A 26,020-nucleotide genomic window follows, 5' to 3' on the forward strand; every position below is an offset into this window, starting at 1 on the left:
TTGCCTGACCATGATGTACTTAGTGATTTTTCGGTATAATTCTTTTGCTATTAGTTAGTGTTAATTTTGACATCAAATTTCAATTCAGTTTTAGTTATAGTCTTTTGACTAAAATGCCATTTAGGTTTTGGTCATATTTTAGTCATCTGATTTGTTTTAGTTGTATTTTAGTGGACTAAAATAGTATTAATTTAGTCAACGAAATTAACACTGCTTGCCGCACTGATCTTAAATAAAGAATGGATAAGAATTCAGTGTCTATGATTTATGTTTTTATTTCCTTTGTGTAATTACATTTCATTACTGCTTATATTTGGAAAAAAATGTAATATACCAAAATACAAGTTCAACTTTCTTTATCTTTTCCTTCGGTTGTGTCATCCTCTTGGTGTAGTTTCTTTGTCTGAGGCACTTCTGACAGGTTTCCTGAGCCAACTTTCTGATACTGCATTTTTCTCTTCCTTTTATGAACAAGGTCACTTTCTCCTTCACCAATCTTTCCCTCAGGGAGCCCAAGGGTCCGAAGACAAACAATAGCAGCAGCCTGTTCTGCTAGCTTCTTGGACTTATCCCTAGAATTAAAAAAATAAGCAAAATAAGCAAAAAATAAAAGTTTTATAAATAACTAGAAAAGTAAGGCTAAAATGACAGCAGCGGAAATCTGCTAATTCCTGCTGCTGTTTCTGCCACCTGTGAGCCCTGTACACTTTAATGACAGGTCAGCGGCAGCTATCCATGGCGGTCTGCCCAGCCAGCAATTACCTGCTGTGATAGAGGATTGCTTTATTAGTGACTATTGATTGAGTTCATGCCATAAAATTTAGTAGAGCAATTGGGGATAGAATTTTTTGTGCAAATAATGTGATTGTGGTACATTTAACAATCCCTTTATCAGCACGATTTTAGACTTGTGTTGCAGCAGTTGTCTTTTTTAGTCGCTTTCTCTTTTTTATGGTATTCAATAGTTATATTTGAGTTTATCGACATATGTGTGTATGTTCATGTATATGTACACACAGATCATGGTTCTCCACAGGTCCTCCTCTCGTTCTTAAAAGTTCTTATGTTTGGAGGTTTATTTGATCGGGTTTATCTTACCTATTTATTATTATTTTGTGTTTTTTGTTTCCTTTTAATAATTGCTGTCTGAATGTTTAGGTTTGGCATCTCCCGATACATTTTAGGCAGTAATTGGTTTATTATAATTTAGGGCTGTCAGTTGGCAGTTTCCTTGATTTACTAAACGGTATATATTATAATGTCACAAGTGTGATATGCAAGTAGGGAGTGTCTTATACGTCTTTAAAATTAGTTGCGCCGGACAATAGATTTTATATGTCATTTTATTATACTAGGATTAGGGATTGATAAGCACTGGGATTGGGTTAAACGGGTCCTGAGTGCAGTCATATACAGTTACTATTCTGCTACAGTGGCCGCTGAATTGGGTTGTCACTTTCGGTTAACAAGCTGTTTGTCTGTGAAGCTGTACATGAAGGTGACACCCGTTCAGGAGTTCTAATGTTGATGTGCATTTGATGAGAACGGAGTACATGGGTCATGTGATCGCATTGTGGCTCACAAATTTATTAAGCAAGGTGTGCATATATGTCAGAACGAACACATTACAAAATGAATGAGGATTGGGGACTATTGTCCCGCCTTAATCCCCAGATAGCTTTATGTGATCGTATTATCAGATTTAGAACCTGTAGCGTTATAGTATTAAATTAGTCAGATTATCATTATCAAACTGTCATTGGTTATGTGCAGAGTTTTTTTTTCCCACTGAATATTACTTTAATTTCAAGATTCTATTATCTACCATGGCGCTTTATAAAGTTATATATGCTTAATCTTTTATTGATATATGGAATGTGCATGTATGTGACATTATTTGGTTAAATATTGTGCTTGTGTGATGATAGTGACTGCAGTCGGAACATGCAGCTTTGATTGTCATTGCGTGTCCAGTTCAGCCATCCCTCACACTGTGTACGAATTTAAAATAATTTTGCTGCTTTTTTTCCTGTTTTATTTAGTTAGAATGTATTAATAGGCTCACACAGTGAGAGTTTGATCGTTCTGTGGTGGGAACCATGGGTGATCGGTTATTTGGCAATGAACGGGTTAAAATACAACTCTGAGAGGTTATAAATTAGCACGTTTGACCGTGCAGGTCATGCCTATTGATAAAGACGGATTCATCGAAACGCATCCAGGTGTACCACACGGCTTGCTACAAAGGTCATCGGCTTTGGTCTCTCCCCGGGAACCACCAGAGATGACTACAGCTCTCCGACAGGTGGTCAGATTAACAGAACCGAATGTACAGTGCTACCATTTTATTGGATACTTTTTCTAAATCTTTGTAAGTTCAATGTATTAAGGGAAGGGGGCCTTTTAGATAAATTAAAGCTTTACAGTTTTACACTATGAGACTCCCTTTCTTTGCCCGAGTATCATGAAGAAAACTTTCAGCTGATCAGATCCTGGTGAATCAGAGGAAGCAGGTGGCTGCTTTCATTTTGGCTGATCATTTTCTGAGGGTCGGACGGATGTTTGTTTGGCAGTGATCCCACTACCTCACACATTTAAAGAGGCTTGTATTGATCTGCAATCCTGTGAGTGCAATTCCTATAGGGAGTACAAGGACTAGATGCGGTAATGGTCGAAGCACAAGAATCATTTATGAACTGCTACATGCAAAGTTTTGTGTTAAACTTTGGTCCCATTCGGATTTACAGACTACTATTTTTACATATATATTATTTATGCAACAATTTAAAATTGTTCAGCGCTGCTGAAGTTTGAAGGACTATTTTTATTTTTATTTTAGTTTTGATGGCTTCCTTTTAAAAAATATTAGGTGAATAACTTGCTTTTGGACCCCATCAAGATTACATCATGAATTCAGACAAACAACCTCCTTTTGGACCCAAACAAGATGTCAACAACATTTTTTAGCCATGGCCTACACATACCATCCCAAAAAAAGGAGGAGGAAGAAGCAGATGTTATAGAGGCAAGAACTCACAGAAAAGGAAGAAGAAATTAACTACCATCTCCAAAGTTACTGACACAGTGAAAATATACAATTTATCTTCCCATACAATGAATAATAAAGAACTATCACTGTTAAATAGGGAACTCAGTTATGCACTGGATTATAAACATAATCCTTTTTATTATTCAAGGACCTTAATAAATTTATTTCTGTAACCTTATAATAAAACAATCATATTCTATGAAAGAACATAAGCAGATAATCATAGCTACATTATCAGTCCCTCAGTTGGATACCACCCATCATAATGATAAAGTGATTAACCCTGATCCAATATTGGATTCTTATGAGTTTTTAGCACACCATACATTGCAGTAATTTTACAAGAGAACTATACCTCAAGTCCTTTACCCAATATGTCATTTTTCAAAAACGAAGAGATGTTTACCTTATATTTCCCAGATAGCTCACATGCCACCTTCTGGCCATAATTCATGTTTTGTCCTCATTAGGCCAAAGCCTATTAATTAATATATTTTACCATGTTCTATATGCAGAATATCTAAATATCTTTGCTAACGGAAAACATATTAACACAATTCAAGGAGAGGAGAGAATAGAGCTCTAAAAGATTTACAAAATAATAAAGACATTATCATAAAATAAGCAGATAGGGGCTCTATCGTGATAAAATAGAGAAGATTACTTGCAGGAATCCAAGCGCCTCTTATCAGACCACAACACCTTATTATGTCTCAATAAAGATTCTTTACCTCTGTTTAAAAGTGATCTTAAAACTTCAGTTGATCAAAAAAATAAAAGTAAAAAAAAAGCATATCCTTTTCTATTGGTTGTAACCCTAAAAAAATATATATGCTCCTGTCCCTTTTGGGCATGAGATATAGCACAGTGCTTTTGCCATATCAATTGTCCCTTTCTATATTGTACAATATCCGATTGATCCTGTCTGTTCCTGTGTTCCACTGTTTAAACTGACCAGGTTTATCATGGTTGCTGATCAAAGATAGCATGCTCAGATTACATGCCTCCGTCAACCAGCTCTCTTCTCAGCATCTCTGCATCTCCCCCTCTCCCTGTCATTTCTATAGTCTGTGTGTGAAACTGATCTCCTCCACGCCCCTCGCCTCAACTCCAGCCTTCATTGATTAATACTATTCCCTGCCAGCTGCTCCTCTATGATGCCAATGAGAATAAGCTGAATCCAATTCGCACAAAGTCAGAGTGAGAGAAGAATAACAGCCTCTCCCACTGGAGTCCATCTGCTCGGGAGTGAGAGCAGACTGAACCATATGACCACATAGACGAGCTCCTATCTAAAAAGGTACTTAGAGTAGATCTTGCAAAAAAAAAAAAACAAAAAAAAAACACACACTTCCATTACTATTGCCACGTAAGAGAATGTATAATGGGAGAGTTTTTTTGAGACTTTACAACCACTTTAAGGAATTTAAAGGTGTCCAAAAAGCACACACTAGGATCACACAACTGGAAGCTTCAGGAACCCCAACAGATGCCAGCAGGATCATCCCCGTTGAAGGGCGCCGATCAGTGAACACCCGATGTCACACAGGCACCTTACCAGACCCCAGGGAACCAGCTCAGTGCCAGGGGGAATCCACTTCCTGGAAACTTAGGAAGACACCTGATGACAAGAGACATCACTTCCGGGGTGGGAGCAGTACAACGGTGTCCCCATGGACATGAATAGGGACACCAAAAGGTGCAGTTTTTTGAATGATGACCTTAGGAATCAGTGGTACCAGCACTCCAGGGAATGCAGTAGAAAATGGATGAGCCTCATCATTTCCCAACATGAGAGGAATGTTGCCCACATTCGCTCTGAGATTGAGGCTGCCAAAGACAAGCTCAATCCCTTTACCCATTTGGCTTCATTTTCTTTATGGGATGATAGTATCAATGACCAAATCATCGAATTTGAGGCTGACCTCATTAGTAAGAAGTCAGGCAAATTTTTTGCAGGGTCGTGAACATTGGTGGAAAAGAACAAGACAACCAGGGGCCCTGTATGGGCCATCATGTCACAATAGGCCACCACGCCCTAATAATGGTCCAGGTTCTGCCACCCCCCGGGATCCCCCTCAGCAGCAATATAGAGAAGTCAACCATTCACACTCTAGGAACAGACCTCCACCAAATAGTTCCCAATAACCTCCTGCTCACTGATCTACCTATGGTCCTGGACCGGCACCAGCCAGGGGTTCCAATGGGTCGCAGTGGCCTGGAGGCAGACATTTTAAGAATAACAACTACAATAGTAAGTTTAAAACCTCTGGTTGGAGCGATGCATCCGGTGGCCGACAGAAAAATGGGGGGACTCAGAAGAAAGGCAGTAAGCCAGGTCCATCTAACATAACGCCAACAACAGTGCTTTATGATTTTTCAATCCATCAGTCTCCCAATGGTGTCACCTTTGCTGAGGCAAAGGAGAATCCCCCATTTGAGGGCTCCCTTTGTAATAATTCATAGTACAGAAATGGTATCGTCCACTAATCACCCTGAATGTACACCACCCAGTGGCCCGGTGCCCATCCATCCATCTGATCCACCCATTTCTGCCAACTCCTCTTTATCATTACCCCTTTTCCTTCTTCTTTATTGAAGGGTACACCCATGGGGGGGGGCAATCGGAGAAAAAGATCGGTAGAAAAACTAGACGAGGCAAGCGTGGAGGAAAGAAAATCAAAAAAGGAAGAAATTAGATCCAACTATGATACCATAAAAATCTTTAATTTGTCCTCTAACTTTTAGAGAATCAGAACTTGGGTTACTACGTAACTTTGCCCCACCCAATCCCCCAGACCTGTTTGAGTTATTTATAGATTTAAATAGATTCACACGCAACCTTACCCTCAAACGTTTTTTTTTTATCAAAAAGGATACGAAGGAGCCTGGGAATACCACTTATCCCTCTGTCACCCCAGAGCATATCAGCATTGACCATGACTATGAGGCATTGCAAATGCTAGAGGAGTTGTGGTCTGAAGGAGCTCAGTGTACTGACTTGTCAGCAGCTAAAATTTCATCCAGGCCAAGATTTCAGGCCAAGATCTGTTTTCCATCCCCACTGGGGATGAGGCTTAACTTTTATGATGTGGTTTACTTTGAATTGGTACAACTTTGTCATGGGGCCAAAAAGGATTATTCTTCCCCCACGTTCTTGTCTGATAAAAAAGTTTTGGACTCTTTAAAGAACAATGATGAAGTGATCATTAGACAGGCAGATAAGGGGGGTGGTCATACAAGACAGACTTGACTACTTAGCTGAAGCATCCAGACTCCTTGGAGACACCAGTACCTACGAGAAGTTGGATGGTGATCCGGTTGATCCATATAAAGAAGCCCTGAAATTATTAGTGGATGAAGCATACAATGATACCTCATTTCTGTAGCACATCCCGAAAATTCATAAGTACAATACCAACCCTCCTGGTTGGCCCATCATTTCGGGCATAGACAGCCTCGCTAGCCCTATGGGAAGCTATATTGATCATTTTCTCCAAGATTTGGTGGTGCAGCTTTCAATCCTATGTTCGTGATTCAGGGCATATGTTGGATCTTTTGGCCCACTATCCTTGGCAAACAGGTTATCATTGGCTGTCACTGGACGTGACCTCCTTGTACACGTCTATACAGCACCAATTTGGACTGCAGGCTGTACAATATTTTTTGGCTCGTGAATATCATTTACATCCCAGACAAGCTTCCTTCATCATGCATTCCATCGAATACACCCTCACACACAATTACTTCGTGTTTCAGGATGTGTATTACAGACAAACCAAGGGCACAGCCATGGGGGCCAGGTTCGCCCCGAGTTATGCCAACCTCTTTATGGGCTATTGGGGGCAGTTTCACATCTGGTCCAATAATCCCTTTGGGGCGAACCTGGTCCTTTATGCTCGCTATATGGATGATATCCTGATCATCTAGAATGGTGATGATAGCCAGTTGGAAACATTTTGGCCCATTGTCAGAATAATCCCTTTGGGTTTGAATTCACCCATGTGCTGGATAGCCAGAAGTTGGTATTTTTAGACCTTGAACTGATGGTGGATGATGAATCATTTTTTGTCGTACCCATTTCAAACCATCAGCAGGTAATTCATACCTTAATGCCCGCAGCAATCACCACCCCGATGGATCAAAAACATACCTCTTGGTCAGTTTCGCAGGCTCCAAAGGACCTGCTCTCATCTAAAAGATTATGATGAACAGAGTAAAACATTTTTGGAAAAGGGCTATGATCCGGCCACCATTGAAGATGCACACACCAAATATAGGCTGAAATAACCTGAGTTCGCTGGTAAGGTGAATTCCCAGCATGGAGTGGGGCGTACCAAATATGATGGGAATGGCTCAGTCAAGGAAAATACTGGTACTTGCAGCCATTCTGATGTGACTTTTAACACGGTACACAAACAAGGCCTTCACTATTAAGCAGATCATAGAAAAAATTGGGGTATTCTCCATGAGATCCTTGTCTGACCAATGTTATTCCAGAACGCTCAAATGTAATTTTCCGTAGACCCAAGAACTCAAGTGGACATATTGCTCCAAGCAGAGTCCGTAAACCAAAAACTGTGGCCAACCAATGTTGGAGCAGTTTATTTGACCAAAAGGGTAGTTTTAAGTGTGGTGCCCCAACTGTGGAGCATGCCAATACATGTGGCATAAGAAGAAGCAGGTTACAGGTAATGATGGCCAAACCCATGCTATTCCTCAATTCATAAATTGTGGTTCACAATTTGTAGTATATTGTCTGATATGCCCCTGTGGCCTTCTTTACGTGGGCCGCACCATCCTGGCTTTATGCACACATTTTGGGGAGCATAAAAGGAATTAAAAGTGTCGACAACCATTCACTACCATTACATTTTTTGCATCAACATGATCATAATCCATCTGGTCTTAGGCTACTTGGCTTGAAAGTTATGTGTGAGGATGGCAGGCGCTTTCGGAGACTTTGTAGAAGAGAAACCTTTTGGATACATCGCTTAGGAGCCTTATCGCCTAGGGGCCTGAATGTGGGATTGGATGTTCAGCCTCTTATGTGACCCTCCTGGTCCTCTTCCCCTTCTGTTTTTATTCTGTTTTTGCCTTCATGTGGGTGTCCTTCCAGGAGATCATTATACCAACCATGCCCTGTTTTTTTGGTTTCTTATTTCTTCTTTTTCATTCAAGTATTTGTGTACATTTTTATCTTTATTTTATTTTCTTTATATTTTCATATTTATATATTATTATCATTATAATTTTTACTTGAATCTACCATTGTTCTTAATGTCTAGCTGCTATTGATTACCAATTACTATAGAAACAAACTTTTATAGATTTTTTTGTAGGGTTGGCTTTCACGTACTCTAGGGCGCTTTTCATTAATTGTTACACATTGGGGAATCATTATTATCGCTGTGCAAAATTCATCGCAATAATACATTTTAATTTATTTTTTTTAATTAATTTACTATTTCCTAGTGGTCCAGTATTGTCAGAGAATTTTTTATTTTTTGAAAAAAATTTTTTTTTAAAGTTTTTGTTTCTTCCATCTATCTTTGCCCATTCATGGGGACACCTTTGTACTGCTCCCGCCCCAGAAGTGATGTCACTTCCTGAGTTTCCAGGAAGTGGATTCCCACTGGCACTGAGCTGGTTCCCTGGGGTCTGGTAAGGTACCTGTGACATTGGGTGTTCACTGATCGTCGCACTACAGCGGGGGGGTCCTTGGGGTTTTCCCCCATTCCTGGCAATTCTGAAGATTCCGGTTGGGTGATCCTAGTGTGTGGTTTTTGGACACCTCTGAGTGCCCAAACCCCCCTTCCCCCGCAGCTAATTCAGGCATGTAGAGGATTGACCCATTTATCAATTCTGCATCCCTTTTTTTTGCTTATGTGTTCATACATGTGTATTCATCTGACTAAATATAAACAAATGTGCAATATATCATGGATTTGAATGAATTATTATTTATTTGTGTATTTATGATGGAGTTTTTTGTTTTGGATATAGGTTTTTGATATGGATTCTGTTGTTTTTACATTAGTGCAACTATTTACATATATATATTTTAATTTTTTTTATTAATAATTTATGTTTTTTAAAGTTTTTTTTCTTTCCCGCCCCTTTGAGGGCGTGGCTCTTTTTGACACACAATTTTCAATTCCACCATTCCCTATAAAAGCGCTTGCCCATGGTGTACGAGACTAGCCTAGCTCTTATGAAAAAAGACACTAGTCCATCTAGTTCAACCAATAAAAAAAAAAACAACACACAAAATACTAAACCTCCATGTCAACCCACAGTTGATCTAGAGGAAGGCAACAAAACCCCCCAATAAAGTATGATCCAATTTTTGCCCCAGTGGGGGGAAAAAAAATCCTTCCTGGTCTCCCATGAGGCAATCAGACATTCAACTGGATCAACAACTGGATCAACTACCCATGGCATTATTACCTCTAAAAAACAACATCCAGTTATATTTTGTGCATTTAGGAATTCATCCAGCTCTTTTTTAAAACAATCTACTGAGCTGGCCAGAACCAGTGTACTCCACATTTTCTCAGCTCTTACTGTGAAGAAGCCTTTTCATATGTGAAGGTTAAATATTTTTTCTTCCAGACTTAAAGAGTGACCCCTTGTCGTCTGTAATGACCTGAAAGTGAATAGCTCAAACCAAGTTCACTAAATGAACCACTTATGTATTTATACTGTACATGTTGATCATATCTTCCCTTAACCACTTACCCACTGGGCACCTAAACCCCCTTCCTAACCGGACCAATTTTCAGCTTTCTGTGGTCTCATATTTTGAATGATAATTACTCAGTCATGCAACACTGTACCCACATGACATTTTTGTCCTTTTTTTCAACACAAATAGAGCTTTCTTTTGGTGGTATTTTTTATTTTTTGCGCTATAAAAGAAAAAAAGACAGAAAATTCTGTAAAAAAATGAATTTATCTTCCTTTCTGTTTTAAAATGTAGTAATTTTTCTTCAAAAATTTTGCCCAAAATTTATACTGCTACATATCTTTGGTAAAATAACCCAAATCACCCAAATAACCCAAATCAATTATTTGGTCTGTGTGAAAGTTATAGGGTCCACAAGCTATGGTGCCAATCTCTGAAAATTGATCACACCTGAAGTACTGACAGCCTATCCCATTTTCTTGAGACCCTAACAAGCCAGGAAAGTACAAATGACCCCTTTCTGGAAAGTAGACATTCCAAGGTATTTAGTAAGCTGCATGGTGATTTTTTTAAGTTGTAATTTTTTCCCACAATTCTTTGCAAAATGAAGATTCTTTTTTTCTTTCCACAAAATTGTCATATTAGCAGGTTATTTCTCACACACAGCATATGCATACCACAAATTACACCCTAAAACACATTCTACTACTCCTGAGTATGGCGATACCACATGTGTGAAACTTTTACATGCACGGCCACATAAAGAGGCCCAACATGCAGGGAGCACCATCAGGTGTTCTAGGAGTATAAATTACACATATAATTTCTTGACTACTTGTACTTTTGAAGGCTCTGAAGCACCAGGACAATGGAAATGCCCCAAAAATGACCCCATTTTGGAAAGAAAACACCCCAACGTATAATCAAATGAGGCTTAATGATTGTTTTGAACGTGTCATTTTTTTCTACAAGTTTTTGGAAAATGTTGAAAAAAAATGAAAATGCATTTTTTTTTACAAAGCTGTCTATAAAACATTTCTAACACATAGCATATACATACCAAAAATTACACCCCAAAATAGATTCTCCTTCTCCTCCTGAGTATGGCGATACCACATGTGGGAGACATTTCCACAGCTTGGCCACATACAGAGGCCCAACATGCAGGGAGCACCATCAGGTGTTCTAGGGGCATACATTTCAAATCTAATTTGACTACCTATTACACTTTTGTGAGACACTGTAGTGGCATGGATGAGAACTGATGTGGCATGGATGAGCCATGGATGGGGATGGCTGAGCATGGTTAAGCCATGAATGTGGGTGGCTGAGTATGGCTGGGATGGCTGAGTATGGCTGAGTACGGCTGAGTATGGATGGGTATGGCTGAGTATAGCTGATGGCTGAGTATAAATAGGTATGGCTGAGTATTGCGGAGTATGGCTGGGTAAGGCTGGGTATGGCTAGTTATGGCTGAGTATGGATGGGGGTTGATGGGATGGCTGAGCATGGATGGATGGATAAGTGCTGCAAGGGGCACAGAGCAGCGCTGTAGGCACTACAGATCCAGCCCATAGTGCTGCTGCACCCGATCTCTCCCCTCTCTGCTCACACTGTACTGATCGGTACAGAGAGGGGAGATAGGAATCGCACATGACGCTGGTTTGTTTACAAGTGATTGCTCCGTCATTTGATGGAGCGATCACGTTGTAAATGGCCGCTGTCAGTGCCCATTCATTGTCATCCGTGATGCTGGCGGTTACAGATACTCCCATGTGCGCAACCCAGGGGGCGCGCGATTCTGGGAGGAAGTCATAGTACACCCTCCCAGTGTTATTGAGCCGCGCTGTAGCCCTCTTTCAGCTATAGTGCAGTTAAGCGGTTATCAAGAGAGAAAAAATTCAGTTGAGCTAATCTAATTATCAGTTTGGCTGTTCTTCTCTGCACTTTCTCCAGTTCACTAATATTCTTTTTGTGAAATGATGTCCATAACTGAACTGCATACTTCAGATTAGGTCTTACTAATGATTTGTACAGGAGCAAAATTATGTCTCTCTTTTTCTGAAGTCTATACCTCTTAATATAGGAAAGTATTTTGCCAGCTTTAGAAACTGCAGCTTGGCATTGCATGCTAATATTAGGTCTGTGACCTATCAGAACTAGGGATGGGCTGTTTGTTCGGGTCGAACATGAGTTCAACACGAACACTGTCTGTTCGCCCGTTTGCCAAATAGCGAACAATTTGGGGTGTTCGCGGCAAATTTGAAAGCCGCGGAACATCCTTTAGTCTATGGGAGAAATCAAAAGTGCTAATTTTAAAGGTTAATATACAAGTTATTGTCATAAAAAGTGTTTGGGGACCTGGGTCCTGCCCCAGGGGACATATATCAATGCAAAAAAAAAGTTTTAAAAACGGCCATTTTTTCAGGAGCAGTATGCCTGTAAAGTGGCGCATGTTTCCCGTGTTTAGAACAGTCCGATAGCAAAATTAAATTTCTAAAGGAAATAAAAGTCAATTGAAAGTACTAGCAGTAGTGGCTATTAATGAATTGTCGGGTCTCTGTAATACACATAAAAGTCATTGAAAAAAACGGCATGGGGTTCCACTACAGTGCATTACAGGCCCTTTGGGTCTGGTATGAATGTTAAGGGGAACCCCGAGCCAAAATAAAAAAAAAATGGCGCGGGGATCCCCCCTCAAAATCCATACCAGACCCTTCAGGTCTGGTATGGATTTTAAAGGGGAACCCCGCGCCAAATTAAAGTAACGGGTGACGCGCCCCCCTCTGACACCACGGGGAAAGCCATAGGGAAGTCCCTGTGAAGTCCCGTGCTGCAGAAGGGGGTGGGGTCACCGGGTGGCCCCGCCCTCAGTTATATAAGAACTATCAGAAGAACAGAAGCGCCACACCGTGGGAACCTTCCATGGATGTGGATCGTCCGAAGAAGGAAGCTGGGAAGATGCGGACGAGAAGACCGAAGGAAGAAGCAGAGGAAGAAGCGGGGGGAAGAACAAGATGGAGGAGGAAAACCGAATGAAGACCAGAAGAAGGAAGAAAAAGCGGGGAAAGAAGAAGACATTAATAACGGAGTTGTCAAAAACCAGATATTGTCTTTAACATTTTTGACACTTTTTTTGTGAAATGGTAGGGGTACATTTGTACCCCATTACCATTTCACACGGGGGAGCTTCCAGATTCCAATAAACCCCTCGCCCGCATACCCCCACAACCACCGGGCAAGGGTTGGGGGGATGAGGCCCTTGTCTCCATCAACATGGGGACATCCTCCCCATGTTGAGGGCATGTGGCCTGGTATGGTTCAGGAGGGGGGGCGCTCTCTCACCCCCCCTTTTTCCTGCGGCCTGCCAGGTTATGTGCTCAGATAAGGGTCTGGTATGAATTTTGGGTGACCCCCACACCATTTTTTTTTTTTAATTTTGGCGTGGGGTTCCCCTCAAAATCCATACCGGCCTGGTATGGAATTTGGGGGGACCCCCACGCATTTTTTTTTTAAATTTTGGTTCGGAGTTCCCCATGCCGTTTTTTTCAATGACTTTTATGTGTATTGCAGAGACCCAACAATTCATTAATAGCCGCTACGGCTAGTACTTTAAAATTACTTTTTATTCCTTTAGAAATGTCATTATGCTTTCGGACTGCTGTAAACACGGGAAACATGCTCCACTTTACAGGCATACTATAGACACCCCCCCAGGTACGAAATTTAAAGGAATATTTCGTTTTTATTGTTTCACTTTAAGCTCCCGAAAAAACGGCCGTCTTTAAAACTTTTTTTGCATTGATACATGTCCCCTAGGGCAGGACCCAGGTCCCCAAACACTTTTTATGACAATAACTTGCATATAAGCCTTTAAAATTAGAACTTTTGATTATTCATGTTCGTGTCCCATAGATTTTAACGGTGTTCACGTGTTTGAACAAATTTTTTGCCCGTTCACATGTTCTGCTGCGAACCGAACAGGGGGGTGTTCGGCCCATCCCTAATTAAAACACCCAGATCCTTCTCCAGTATTGACTACCCTGCATGCATGTTTTTAGCTCCCAAGAGCATAATTTTACATTACCTTAAACTTCATTTGCTACATAGTTGCCCAATTAAATAGTGCATTGAGATCAGTTTGTAAGTTAGAGACATCCTATAAGGACTTAATTCTACTGCATTGCTTGGTGTCATCCACAAACAATGAAATTGTATTTTTATTTTCAAACCCTAGATCATTTATAAATATGTTAAAAAGTAAGGTTCCCAACACAGAACATTGGATCCAATGATTTATTCACCTTTATTTTGTCTATATGTTTCTGGACCATGTCAATTTTGAGCCATTGTAGATCATTTGGATCTAAATCAATAGAATCCCCATAAAAGGACTTGAGCTTTCCCATTTTCCTTTGTACACATGGAGTTGAAGAGGGTATTTAATAAATTAGCCTTCTCTATGTCCTCAATAATAGGTCAACCACAGTGCTCTCTGCACTAATGAATGTGAAGGGGTAATGCCCATAGGAATAGATAGAGCTCCAGAGATTATCCAGCATAATACTCACAGTCCAACTACACAGAAGCACTGCAATGTGTCACAGCTGCCAGTGAAAGAAAATGAGCCCGGGGATAAGAGCAAGCAGTGTCATCCGGATTACTGCTGCAGATAAACTGGCCACCAGCTCTGCTAACAAGGCACAAATATATTTCCCCCTACCCGGGTGATGTCACCTGGACTTTAATCCAATATTTTTCAAATGGAAAATACCATTCTTGATAAGAAGAATTCATCTTTACTGGGCAGCTCTTTAAGTACCCTCCTCTCTCCTCCCACACTGAAAAGTTAATCCTTTCAGCCTCCATAGTGTAACCACTGCAAATGGAAACAGATATTTAGAAAGTACAAATGTATCACATAATACAAAGCTCACTACATTTCACCCCTTTTACCCAAAGAAGCCAGCTAGTTAATCACACAAAGATAAAAAAATAAAAATAAAAATTAATATAAAAAAAAACTACTTGCAACAGACACATATAAGACCTGTCCAAGCCAGGTTCATTGTAGACAGTATTAAATTCACACAAGAACACAAATTTTAAATTCCTGGATGATTATGACTTGCAAATTCAAGGTGCAGCCATGGGTGCCAACCATGTGACTAGCTACGCAAACTTCACTGTGGGTTTTTGGGAGAAGTATCACATCTCTCGACACAACCCCTTCTTCCAACATGTTATTTATTATGGTCACTAAATTCACGATATAGTCATCATTTGGGATGGTGATCCAGCGACAGTAGAACCATTTCTGCAGTATTGCAATGGTAATGAGTTGTGCCTCTGTTTCACACATATTGTGGACTGACACACACTAATAATTTTAAATCCAGAATTAAATCATAATGAGAATGTCATTTGCACTAAAAAACATTTTAAATTCACCAGAGGAAATTTATATCTGCATAAAAAAAGTTGCCACCACAAAAAGCGGATTATTAACATTCCAAAAAGCCAATTCTGCAGACTTAGAAAAGGGGTTTTTGGCCCCAAGGTTTCCCACCTCTGCCTGAGTATCCGCATGTCAGCTAAAGTTTTTTTCTGGTATCTATCCATGTGTATTGATGTTTGTTAATTGCTGTACTTTTAACCTGGATCTCCTCCCATTTCTAATGTAAATGAACATTATATGATGCTTGTAGCTTAGAGTTTGTCTCGAGGAACTGTGGGGAGATCTTGTGCATGTACACTGTTCAACAGTTATTTCTCTATATGATGCTTTCTTTTATAAATATATGAAAAACAAAACATTAGCTGTTTGGAGTTTCTGCTTACTGTGATTCTCCTTGTGCTGTGCTGATTCTTGTAATTCGGTGTCATGTAGAAGTACTCTTTCCAAGAACCTTGACTGTTGAATTTTGTTATTTTTATGTTTCTTTTTACTTTCCATACTATCTGTACTTTGTACTATCCTTTGCATGCGTGCGTTCTGTGCGTTATGCTGAATGGCTTGCCCTATTTCAGGGGCAATGTGTGCTTAGCTAGGATTTCTGCAGTTCCTGTGTCTGGGTGACCAGCCAGGTCAGAAATCGGGTCTTCGGACTCAAGGTTTCATTCATAGGCTGTGGCTGATAAGGTGCTACGTGTGGTAAGGCCCTGGTTTATTGCCGAGGGTGACGGCCTGCTTAAAAAACAGCGTTGCATGAATCCTTAGTACCAGTTTTGAATGAAATTCTGTTTTCCTTTTCTCTTTTGCATAGTTCTCCATAAAACTACACAATGAGCAGGAGTACTATCTCTCCTATTCTGCACAGTGTCTATAAACTGATGTGGAAGATTTTAGGGAAGCAGAATTGTTCAGATTCTATACTCTAGAATTCTCTCCTATTTTTTTTTTTGTTACTGTACTGCACAATTTGTGGAATATGTGATGCTGTGTGTGTCCTGCATGCGAGGCTTGTCTAAGGGAGTGCTTTTTACATTCTTGAACTGTTTTAATCTCTCTGTGTGACACCATTCAGTTTGTGTAAGTGAACCCCCACTCAGTTGTATGCCTGTCATATGTGCTGCCATGTATCTTGCATATAAGTGGACTGTTTCTATTTAGAAAGGAGTGTGTTTTTACATCTTAAATCCAGAGTTCCCTTTTTTTTATCAGCTTCTGTGACTAAACCCCCCCCCCGCCCCCAGTTGTGTGCCTGTCAGTCTGTGTGGCTGATTTGTGCAGTGAATAGTCTGATCCTTGGCCAGGATTGGGGGCCAGATATACAGTTCCTGCTATTATTAAGAAAATGTAAGTAAATTGTGTCTGTGTGACCATTGGGTTTAATGATAGATGAATTCTTGAGGAAGTCTCACCACTGTGTGAGATGGGGAATTGTACCACCGAGTACACCCCAGATTGGGGTCTGTGTGATCCCACCAGGAGCTCCTCCTGGATTGCCAAAAATTCACCTTGGGAACAGGAGCGGCCGAGTGCCTCAAGGAATGGAACAAAGACACACAGGGGTTTTGTACCACTAGAAGGCTAAGACAAATGACAAAAATGTTGAAAAAAGGAAATGAAAGAAAATTATTGTCCTGTATATGAATATGAACCTAATATTAACATTGCTAAAATAACTGCAAGCACATTATACCCTACCACCCAGCGTACTTCTAATGACCTAAGTAGACATTTGGATTAGAGCCCATTGTAGATGTGTACACCAGAAAAAAAAAAAAAAAAAAAAGAGAAGAAAGTGCAGTTTTATTAGAGAAATGTGCTAATATTTTACTCTACAGAGTGTAATTGGCTAAGTGTGAGAGTTATGTTTGTTGTATATATGTGTGTGAGATCCATGAACTGTTATGTCATGTTAGTTGTATTAATATGCCCAAAGTGCTGTATCAGCAAAACAGTTAGTTCAAACCACGACTTTACCTACATGGAGTTTGCATGTTCTCCCTGGGCGTGCATGGGCCTGCGTGGGTTTCCTCCGGGTACTCCGACACTCCGCGGAAATGCTGGTAGATCCTGTCTAAATTGTCACTAGTGTATGTATGAATGTGAGTTAAGCTCGGTTCACACTACCGCGACTTGGGATCCGACTTGTAAGCCCTCAAGTCGCCCCAAGTCGCCCCAGAAAGAGATTCACATTACAGTGCATGGGAGCGTCTTAATAGACACTACTGAAGTCGCTCCGACTTCAGAGCGTACTCCCTGTACTACTTGGATCCGACTTTGATCCGACTTCAGCCTATTGACTATCATTGAAGTCGGATCGCCGTCTCGCATGATCCGACTTCGGCATGCGACTTGTGCTCAAATGATCTTGAGGGGAACTCCGCGCCAAATTTTAAATAAAAATCCGGCATGGGTTCCCCCTCCAGGGGCATACCAGGCCCTTGGGTCTGGTATGGACCTTGAGGAGAACCCCCTACGCCGAAAAAACGGCGTGGGGGGTCCCCCCAATCCATACCAGACCCTTATCCGAGCACGCAGCCCAGCCGGACAGGAATGGGGGTGGGGACGAGCGAGCGCCCCCCCCCTCCTGAACCGTACCAGGCCGCATGCCCTCAACATGGGGGGTTTGGTGCCTTGGGGGAGGGGGGCGCGCTGCGGCCCCCCCACCCCAAAGCACCTTGTCCCCATGTTGATGAGGACAAGGGCCTCTTCCCGACAACCCTGGCCGTTGGTTGTCGGGGTCTGCGGGCGGGGGGCTTATCGGAATCTGGGAGCCCCCTTTAATAAGGGGGCCCCCAGATCCCGGCCCCCCACCCTATGTGAATAGGTATGGGGTACATGGTACCCCTACCCATTCACCTAGGGAAAAAAGCGTCAATAAAAAACACAGTACACAGGTATTTAAAATAATTTATTAGGCAGCTCCGGGATCTTCTTCCGACTCCGGGGGTCTCTCCGGCGTCTTCTCCCGGTGTCCGCATCTTCTGCCGGCTCCACCGCTATCTTCTGGCGCTCTTTTGCCAGCGGTGGTCCGGACCTCTGGATCATCTTCTTCCCTCTTCTCTTCCAGAGATGTTGACACGACGCTCTCCCCAGCCAGAATGGTTTCTGTGCGCTCTGCAAGGGACTTATATAGGCCGTGACCCCGCCCCCTTATGCCGTCACAGTCCCTGAGCATGCTGGGTCTGTGACGTTTTAGGAGGCGTGGTCACCGGGTGATGACCACGCCCCCTTATGACGGCACAGCCCCAGCATGCCCTGGGACAGTGACCTCATAAGGGGGCGGGGTCACTGCCTATATAAGTCCGTTGCGGAGCGTTCAGAGACCATTCCAGCTGGAGAGAGCGTCGTGTCAACATCTCTGGAAGAAAAGAAGAAGGCAGAAGTCCGGACCACCGCTAGCAATTGAGCTGCAGAAGATAGCGGAGGAGCCGGCAGAAGATGCGGACACCGGGAGGAGACGGCGGAGAGACCCCCGAAGTCGGAAGAGGACCCCCGAAGTCGGAAGAAGATCCCGGAGCTGCCTAATAAATTATTTTAAAAAACCTGTGTACTGTTTGTTTTATTGACGCTTTTTTCCCCTAGGTGAATGGGTAGGGGTACCATGTACCCCATACTCATTCACATAGGGTGGGGGGCCGGGATCTGGGGGCCCCCTTATTAAAGGGGGCTCCCAGATTCCGATAAGCCCCCCGCCCGCAGACCCCGACAACCAACGGCCAGGGTTGTCGGGAAGAGGCCCTTGTCCTCATCAACATGGGGACAAGGTGCTTTGGGGTGGGGGGGCCGCAGCGCGCCCCCCTCCCCCAAGGCACCAACCCCCCCATGTTGAGGGCATGCGGCCTGGTACGGCTCAGGAGGGGGGCGCTCGCTCGTCCCCACCCCCATTCCTGTCCGGCCGGGCTGCGTGCTCGGATAAGGGTCTGGTATGGATTGGGGGGACCCCCCACGCCGTCCTTTCGGCGTAGGGGGGTTCCCCTCAAGATCCATACCGGACCCAAGGGCCTGGTATGCCCCTGGGGGGGGGGAACCCATGCCGGATTTTTATTTAAAATTTGGCGCCGAGTTCCCCCTAAAGATTCATACCAAACACAGTGGCGGGGATCCAAGTCGGATCCCCGTTCATTGAAAGTCGGATCCACAAGTCGTGTTGAAGTCGGGTTAAAGTCGTGTTGCAAAGTCGCGTTGAAGTCGTGTTGCCCCTGTGTGAATCGAGCCTTAGGGACCTTAGGATTGTAAGCTTCTTGAGGGTAGGGACTGATGAATGTGAAACACAGTATGAATATGAGTGGCATGCTGATTTTTTTTATGTTTTATATATATTTTACAGTGATGGGACATTGCCACAAAGACAATTCCAGGTAACAAATCAGTGGCATGTTGGTCATTGCAACTTTTAGAAGCAAGAAAATATTTTGTGTGTAAAGTGTGGCCTTAAAAAAAAAAAACTAAAAATGTTATTTCTGACTTAAAATCATGAACAATTTGATCTATATAATCTGGGTATAAAAAAATTGACTCAAAATTGTAAAATTGTGTGAAATGTGTAGTCATTTTGCACTGTGGTCAACTTTTTATGAAAAAGAAAATGTAAAAATATTATGTTTACTTATTCTAAAAGAAAAGTTCATCTAAAAAAAAACTGTGAGCTGAAAATTATTAATTTAAAATACTTGCTGGGATGGCTAATCATGTGGTCATTAGAGCCACACCCAATACACTTAATAAAAAATAATTAAAGTGAAATGTTAAAAGATTGGTTACGTAAAAAAGCCTTTTACTGATGATTAAAGTTTAAAAATAAGGAATGGTGTTTTATAGTTTAAAGGAGCAATGACCCCCCCTTTCTTTGACATGGGTTAAATTGCATGGCTTGTGTGTGTGTGTGTGTGTGTGTGTTAACAGCTGTATTGTCATGCAAATTGAGTGAGCTGAGTGAACTGTAAAAAAAAAAAAAAATAGAATAAAGTAAAATACCTCCTAATGTACATTTACATGTGTGTGTATTAACGGTAATCTTTGTTTCCATAGAAGAGACAGTTTTTGAAGAAGTTTTCCAATGTGCTCAGTATGGTGAAGTATAACTGTCTTGCAAAACAAAGGGGAACTTATAAAAAAAAATAGTTTTTTTAGCTGCTCATTTTTTAACCATGGTGAATAATAGTTTTTTTTTATAGTAATGGTATACCATTAATAAAATCCACGTGGTAACATTTAGTTTGACGTCAAACAATTTTTGGTATTAGGAAATGTGCACTGGTAAAACATCTAAGAAAGAAAATGTTAAATATCTCTAACGTTTGGTTTATTTTTAGGAGGAAAATATAATGTGCTTTGTTACTAAAATTTTGATGCTTATTCCTCAGATTAGTTCTATGCCCGGAGTTGATTTATTTAAGGTTTTCAGAACGGGAGGACTTCAAAGACAATTCACCAATGTAAGTATTGTTCTAAAGTGTTTCTATTTTCATATGTAAACATTTATGGGTTTCACTCCCCCCACTAGCTAAATATTGGTGCAGCCATTTGAGTCTGTACTTCCCAGTTTCTTGTTCCTATTTACAGTATAAGGTGCAAATTTTTTTGTTGTGTTATGATCTGACATGTATGAGTTTTGAAATTTAACGAGTTTCAATGCCCTAGATCACAGGTGTCAAACACAAGGCCTGCGGGCCGAATCCGGCTCTCCAGGCCATTTCATGTGGCCCTCACACCTCTCCTGCAGCTGCAGGAGAGCTCCAGCTCTCCTCTGGTCCTCCTCCAGACCCATACTTTCTGCTTTCAAGCAATGCATCCAGCTTCTTCCCAGCAGCAGCATAAGGAAAGGGGGTGCACTGTGATGTTAGGGAGAGTAGGGGACTCAACTCCTGATGGTGGGGTGGCTCTTGATATCTAATGTAAGGGGAGGGGATGCGCTGGACATCTAATCTTACAGATACAACCAGCCCTTTTGAGGACAATCATTATGCTGATGAGGCCCACAATGAAATTGAGTTTGACACCCCTGCCCTAAATAATTAAGTGTCTGTCTTAGACTATGTTTCCACTATAATGACCCCCAAAGTCACGTGATTCAGAGACTCTGGAGTGTGACTTTGATTCATCTTCACAGTCTCTAGATCAGGGTTGCACTGAATGTCGCATCAAGGTAGTGCAAGAACCTTTTCAAAGTTGCGACAACTGTAAGTCGCAATAGTGGGAACTGAGCCTTATATATAGTTTTTGTATCTTATTTTATGATGGAAAGTTTTATTAAGATTGAATTGAACAATTGTTGCTCTAGTTTAAACACCTATGGTAAAAAAAAAGAAGTAATGAATGCATTACTACATGTATGTCAGTATTACTACATTGAGTGTTAAGATTACTTGGGTATTATTACGTTTAAATTACAGTAGATCTATGTCACAGATCTTCAGCTTTTCTAAAGATCTGTCTCCTCTATTCCCAAAGATCAGCAGGTATTCTGGTATTACATAGTAGGTGAGGTTGAAAAAAAAAAAAAAAAGAAGGACACAAGTATGTGTGTGATTATTGTATTGGTATTGACATTTAGTTCCAATGCTTTAACTTATAAGGTCTGCGGTTGTATCTTGTCCCACAAAACTTGTTTTAAAGTGGTGTTCTGGCCGAAATGATACTTTTTAAATAAAAATACCCCTATAATACACAAGCTTAATTTATTCTAGTAACGTTAGTCTGTAAACCAAGGTCTGTTTTGTTAGTTTATAGCAGTAGTTTGTTATTTTATAAACTTACAGCAGGCCATGGCCATCTTAGGTGTGGGCAGCTGAAGCCAGACTGTATTTCTTCCTGAATCTCATCCTTGCAGATCTCGCACATGCTCAGTGCAGCATAAGCAGTGTAATAGGTTTCAGGTCAGGTTTCCATAGCAACGGCAGTGTCAGAGGAAGTTGCCACCCCTTCCCAGAAGGCATTGCAAACAGGAAATGATGCGATGGGCCACGGCCAGGGAGGAGGAAGTGAAAAATGAATACAGCAGATATATAGTAGGTGCTGAGAAATTTTTTTTAAAAAATATCCAATTCGTTTACAGTGCACAGTTTAGTGAGGGATGCTGAAGAGTTGTAAAAGTGGGTAGAACTCCACTTTAAGACTAGATTAGACCTCCTGTTAATTGAATTAGCTACATGCCCAGCCAGTACTGCCTTTTCAAGCTAAAGCAGATTGCCTTAGGCTTAGAATAATAATGTCCCAAGCAAGTCTGCCTTTGCGTCTCCAAGTGTATTGTAAGTTAGTTTCCTGTTCGGTGACACCATGCAACTTCACTACTCTTATAGATTCCTGTGTGACTGTTTGCATGGCTACTCATTTCTAGCTGTCTTATGTGTCTTTGTGTATCTGTCCCAAATGTCTGTGTTTGTCCAGGCACACACCTGTCAGCTTGAATTTTACTCCCTACTGTTTAGTGATCCCAGCACCTCAGCACTGCAAGGGATTCTCATTTGTCCATTGGTTCTAGGTATCTGTCTGCCTACCCAGGTGAGTAAGAGGACCGCAACCGGGGAACTGTCTGCAGCACAAACCATCTCTACCATAAAGAGCTCTGGAGAATACAAGGCAATTCCTTAGACTCTGCGCCTCAGCCCTTTCAAGGGCCCTCACCACTGTTGCATGTGCGTACATGCTGGGTTCTCCCCAGATAGTACCATTACGTATCCTTCCTGCCTTAGAATCCTTGTACACATCAACTGTATCTTGTGTACTTGACTTCCTGTGAACCCTGAACCCCAGTACTGCACTATACTCCTGTCATTCTTGTAAATCCTGTATTCTGTGCTCTCTTGTCTATGTTCCTGTAGGATCACTGATCCAAGCCATACGTGATAGGCCCCTCTCTGAGGAGCCTATTGTTCATGATAAATGTTCTATTGAATTCAGGATAGTCTAGACAGTTTAGTTTAAATAACAGTTGAATAACATTTTATACTAAATGAGAATGGTTTCTTCTTGTATTAAGACTTTTTTTCTTTTCTTCTAGGTCTTTTTACCTCTAGAACATAGATTTACTTCAGCAGTAGAAAAACTCAACGGCATTATGGGCATTTTTGTTAATGATCAAATGTTGGACTAACAATCTGAGTGACGCCATTCTATGTGCCTTCATCAGGGCTTGACTGGCAACCAAGTGAACAACCCAGTAGTGAACTGGACCTACAATGGTATTTATTTCAGTCTGAGTTGAAAGCACAGACCTAATCAGCAGCTTGTTTGGTAGCCGGAGGCTGAGGATTAGGCCTGTGCTTTAAACTTACACTGGAATAAATACCATTGTAGGTCCAGTTCTCTACTGGTTTTTTCACTTGGTTGTTAGTCAAGCCCTGATGAAGGGGGCACATAGAGTGGCGTCACTCAGATTGTTAGTCCAACATTTGATCATTAACAAAAATGCCCATAAAGCCGTTGAGTTTTTTTTACTGCTGAAGTAAATCTATGTCCAGCGCCATCTTTCCACTTTCCTCAACAACACCAGTTACTGTGTCCCTGATCACCATCACACCAGTTACTGTGTACCTGATCACCACCACGCTAGATACCGTGTCCCTGATCACCACCACACCAGTTACTGTGTCCCTGATCACCGCCACACCAATCACTATGTCCCTAATCACCACCACACCAGTGCAGTATTGTTTTTTGCCTGCCACCTGTAGTAACCCTGGCCTGTTTATTCACCACATTCCTGCCTGCTGCCTGGACCAATCCTTTGCCTGATTGCTGACCATGTCTCTGCCTGAAGCCTGAACTGACACATCGGCAAATCCTGCCGACTACAGTCCTGCAAAACACTAGGCCAGTGGACATGGCATTCCTGGGGGCATCCATGTACCAGTAGATTAAGCTTGCTTGACTTATAAGAACTGGGACCACTATAAGTGACACTATACTAAGCTATATTCACTGACCACTTGTAAAAAGGTGATTACAGTACAATTGGTTTTGACACAATTGGGAGATACAATGTCCAGTACAAAATTAGTCCAGACAGTGAAAGTCTCACACAGGTGGTCTCCCCATACTCAGGAGGAGTAGCAAAATGTGTTTTTGGGTGTAATTTTAAAGTATGTCCATGCTGAGTTTGAGAATAATCTTATTAAGCTCTTGCCGCCCACCGTCAAATTACGGAGAGGCGGTGCGGCTCTCATTCTGGGCAGACGCCATATGACGCCGGCCCATTCAAACAGGGCATGCGCACGATTGTGTGTGCACAGCCCTGTACTGTCGTGGCGGCGTGTCACCGAGACAAAGCTCGTCACTGATGGAGGTGAACAGCCTATGGGCATGGCTGTTTACCATGTGATCGGCTGTGAATGGATCACAAATGTAAACACAGACCGGTATCTAGCTGTTACTGGCTCTCCCCTCCTCACACACTGTTTCCGGTATGAAGAGAGAAGAGCCATGAGCAGTGAGGTTCAGATCTGTGTATTGTCAGTGTACTGCACCAAGCACACCTGTCACATCGCCCCTACCCCTCCATTGCACCTGTCACACAACAGTCACCACATCAGTGTCCATCTTTGCCCATAAAGTGTACCTGTCACCCATCTTCGCCCATAAAGTGCACCTCTCACATCAAAGACTGGCATCAGTGACCCTGGCCTGATGGGTCATCCATCACCCATAAATGACCCTGGCCTGTCACCCAGCAGTGACCAGCGCCAGTCACCCAGCAGTGACCAGCGCCAGTCACCCAGCAGTGACCAGCGCCAGTCACCCAGCAGTGACCAGCGCCAGTCACCCAGCAGTGACCAGCGCCAGTCACCTGTCACCCATCAATGACCATCGCCAGTCACCCATCACTGACCATCGCCAGTCACTCGTCACACATCAGTGACCATGGCCTGTGACCCATCACCCATCAGCGACCATCCCCAGTCACCCATCAGTAACCGTCATCAGTAACACCGCCATCACCTATCAGTGAACGTCACCTGCCACCCATCGCACAGCCCATCAGTGACCATCACCTGCCACCCATCTGTCACCCGTCGCATACCCCATCAGTGACAGTCACCTTCCACCCATCGCACAGCCATGAGCGTCATTTCCAAAAAAGTATATAGCAGTGATGAGGCATTCCGGATCCTCTCCATGACTGATGAGAGCAGCTGGGAGTTCTCATCAGATTCCAATGCCGATTCTGATTCCGAATCAAATTCAGCATTGATAGCAGGGGATCAGACAATGAATCAGAAGAAGAATGGGTCCCTCCTAAAAGGGCACAGCGATCTGGAAACCAGGCAGCTGCAAGCAACCAGGATCATATTACCAGGCCCAGTACCTGCACTGCCACCAGCGATAGGCCCCGGGAACAAATGCCAAGGCCCCGTACCAGCGCTAGTCCCCGTGAATATATGCCTAGGCCCAGTACCAGAACTGCAGTATCATGCCCAAGTACCAGCACAGGAACTTCAAATCCCCTAACTACCAGCACTGGAGTGTCACATCTCCCAAGAGCCAGGGCCGCTACATACCTGCCAGATGGTCTTGCCAACCCAACATGGCTGCCTTCTGACTCGAAGATCAGCAATTATTCCCCATTTCACCGCACAGCCAGGTGTGCAGGCCAATACCCATATTGATTGCTTTTATCTGTTTTTGTCCGACACTTTGCTGCAATTCATAGTGGACTAGACTAATTTATATGCCCAGCAGTATATTGCCAACAACCCCCAATCATCATATGCCCATCAGTTTGAGTGGAGAGATTTGACGTTTTAGGAGTTTAAATTGTTTATGGGCCTCACCATAAACATGGGGCTCACAAAAAAAAAAAAAAAAAAAAAAAAAAAAGAAGAAGGACATG

At 42.3% G+C, this 26,020-nt stretch overlaps 1 protein-coding gene across 14 annotated transcripts in view; it reads right to left on the reverse strand.

The window, feature by feature from the left end:
- Positions 1-259: 259 nt before the first annotated feature.
- Positions 260-26,020, reverse strand: part of DUS2 (dihydrouridine synthase 2) — a 1,383,726-nt gene continuing 1,357,965 nt past the window's right edge. For all 14 annotated transcript variants that reach the window (XM_073605117.1, XM_073605118.1, XM_073605124.1 and 11 more), the window contains one exon: positions 260-572. In XM_073605117.1, coding sequence (XP_073461218.1) covers positions 347-572 — 226 coding nt within the window. In that variant the 3' untranslated portion in view covers positions 260-346. The remainder of the gene's footprint in view (positions 573-26,020) is intronic.

This window comes from Aquarana catesbeiana, linkage group LG11 (assembly GCF_042186555.1).
Source record: "Aquarana catesbeiana isolate 2022-GZ linkage group LG11, ASM4218655v1, whole genome shotgun sequence".
NCBI classification, from domain to species: domain Eukaryota; kingdom Metazoa; phylum Chordata; class Amphibia; order Anura; family Ranidae; genus Aquarana; species Aquarana catesbeiana.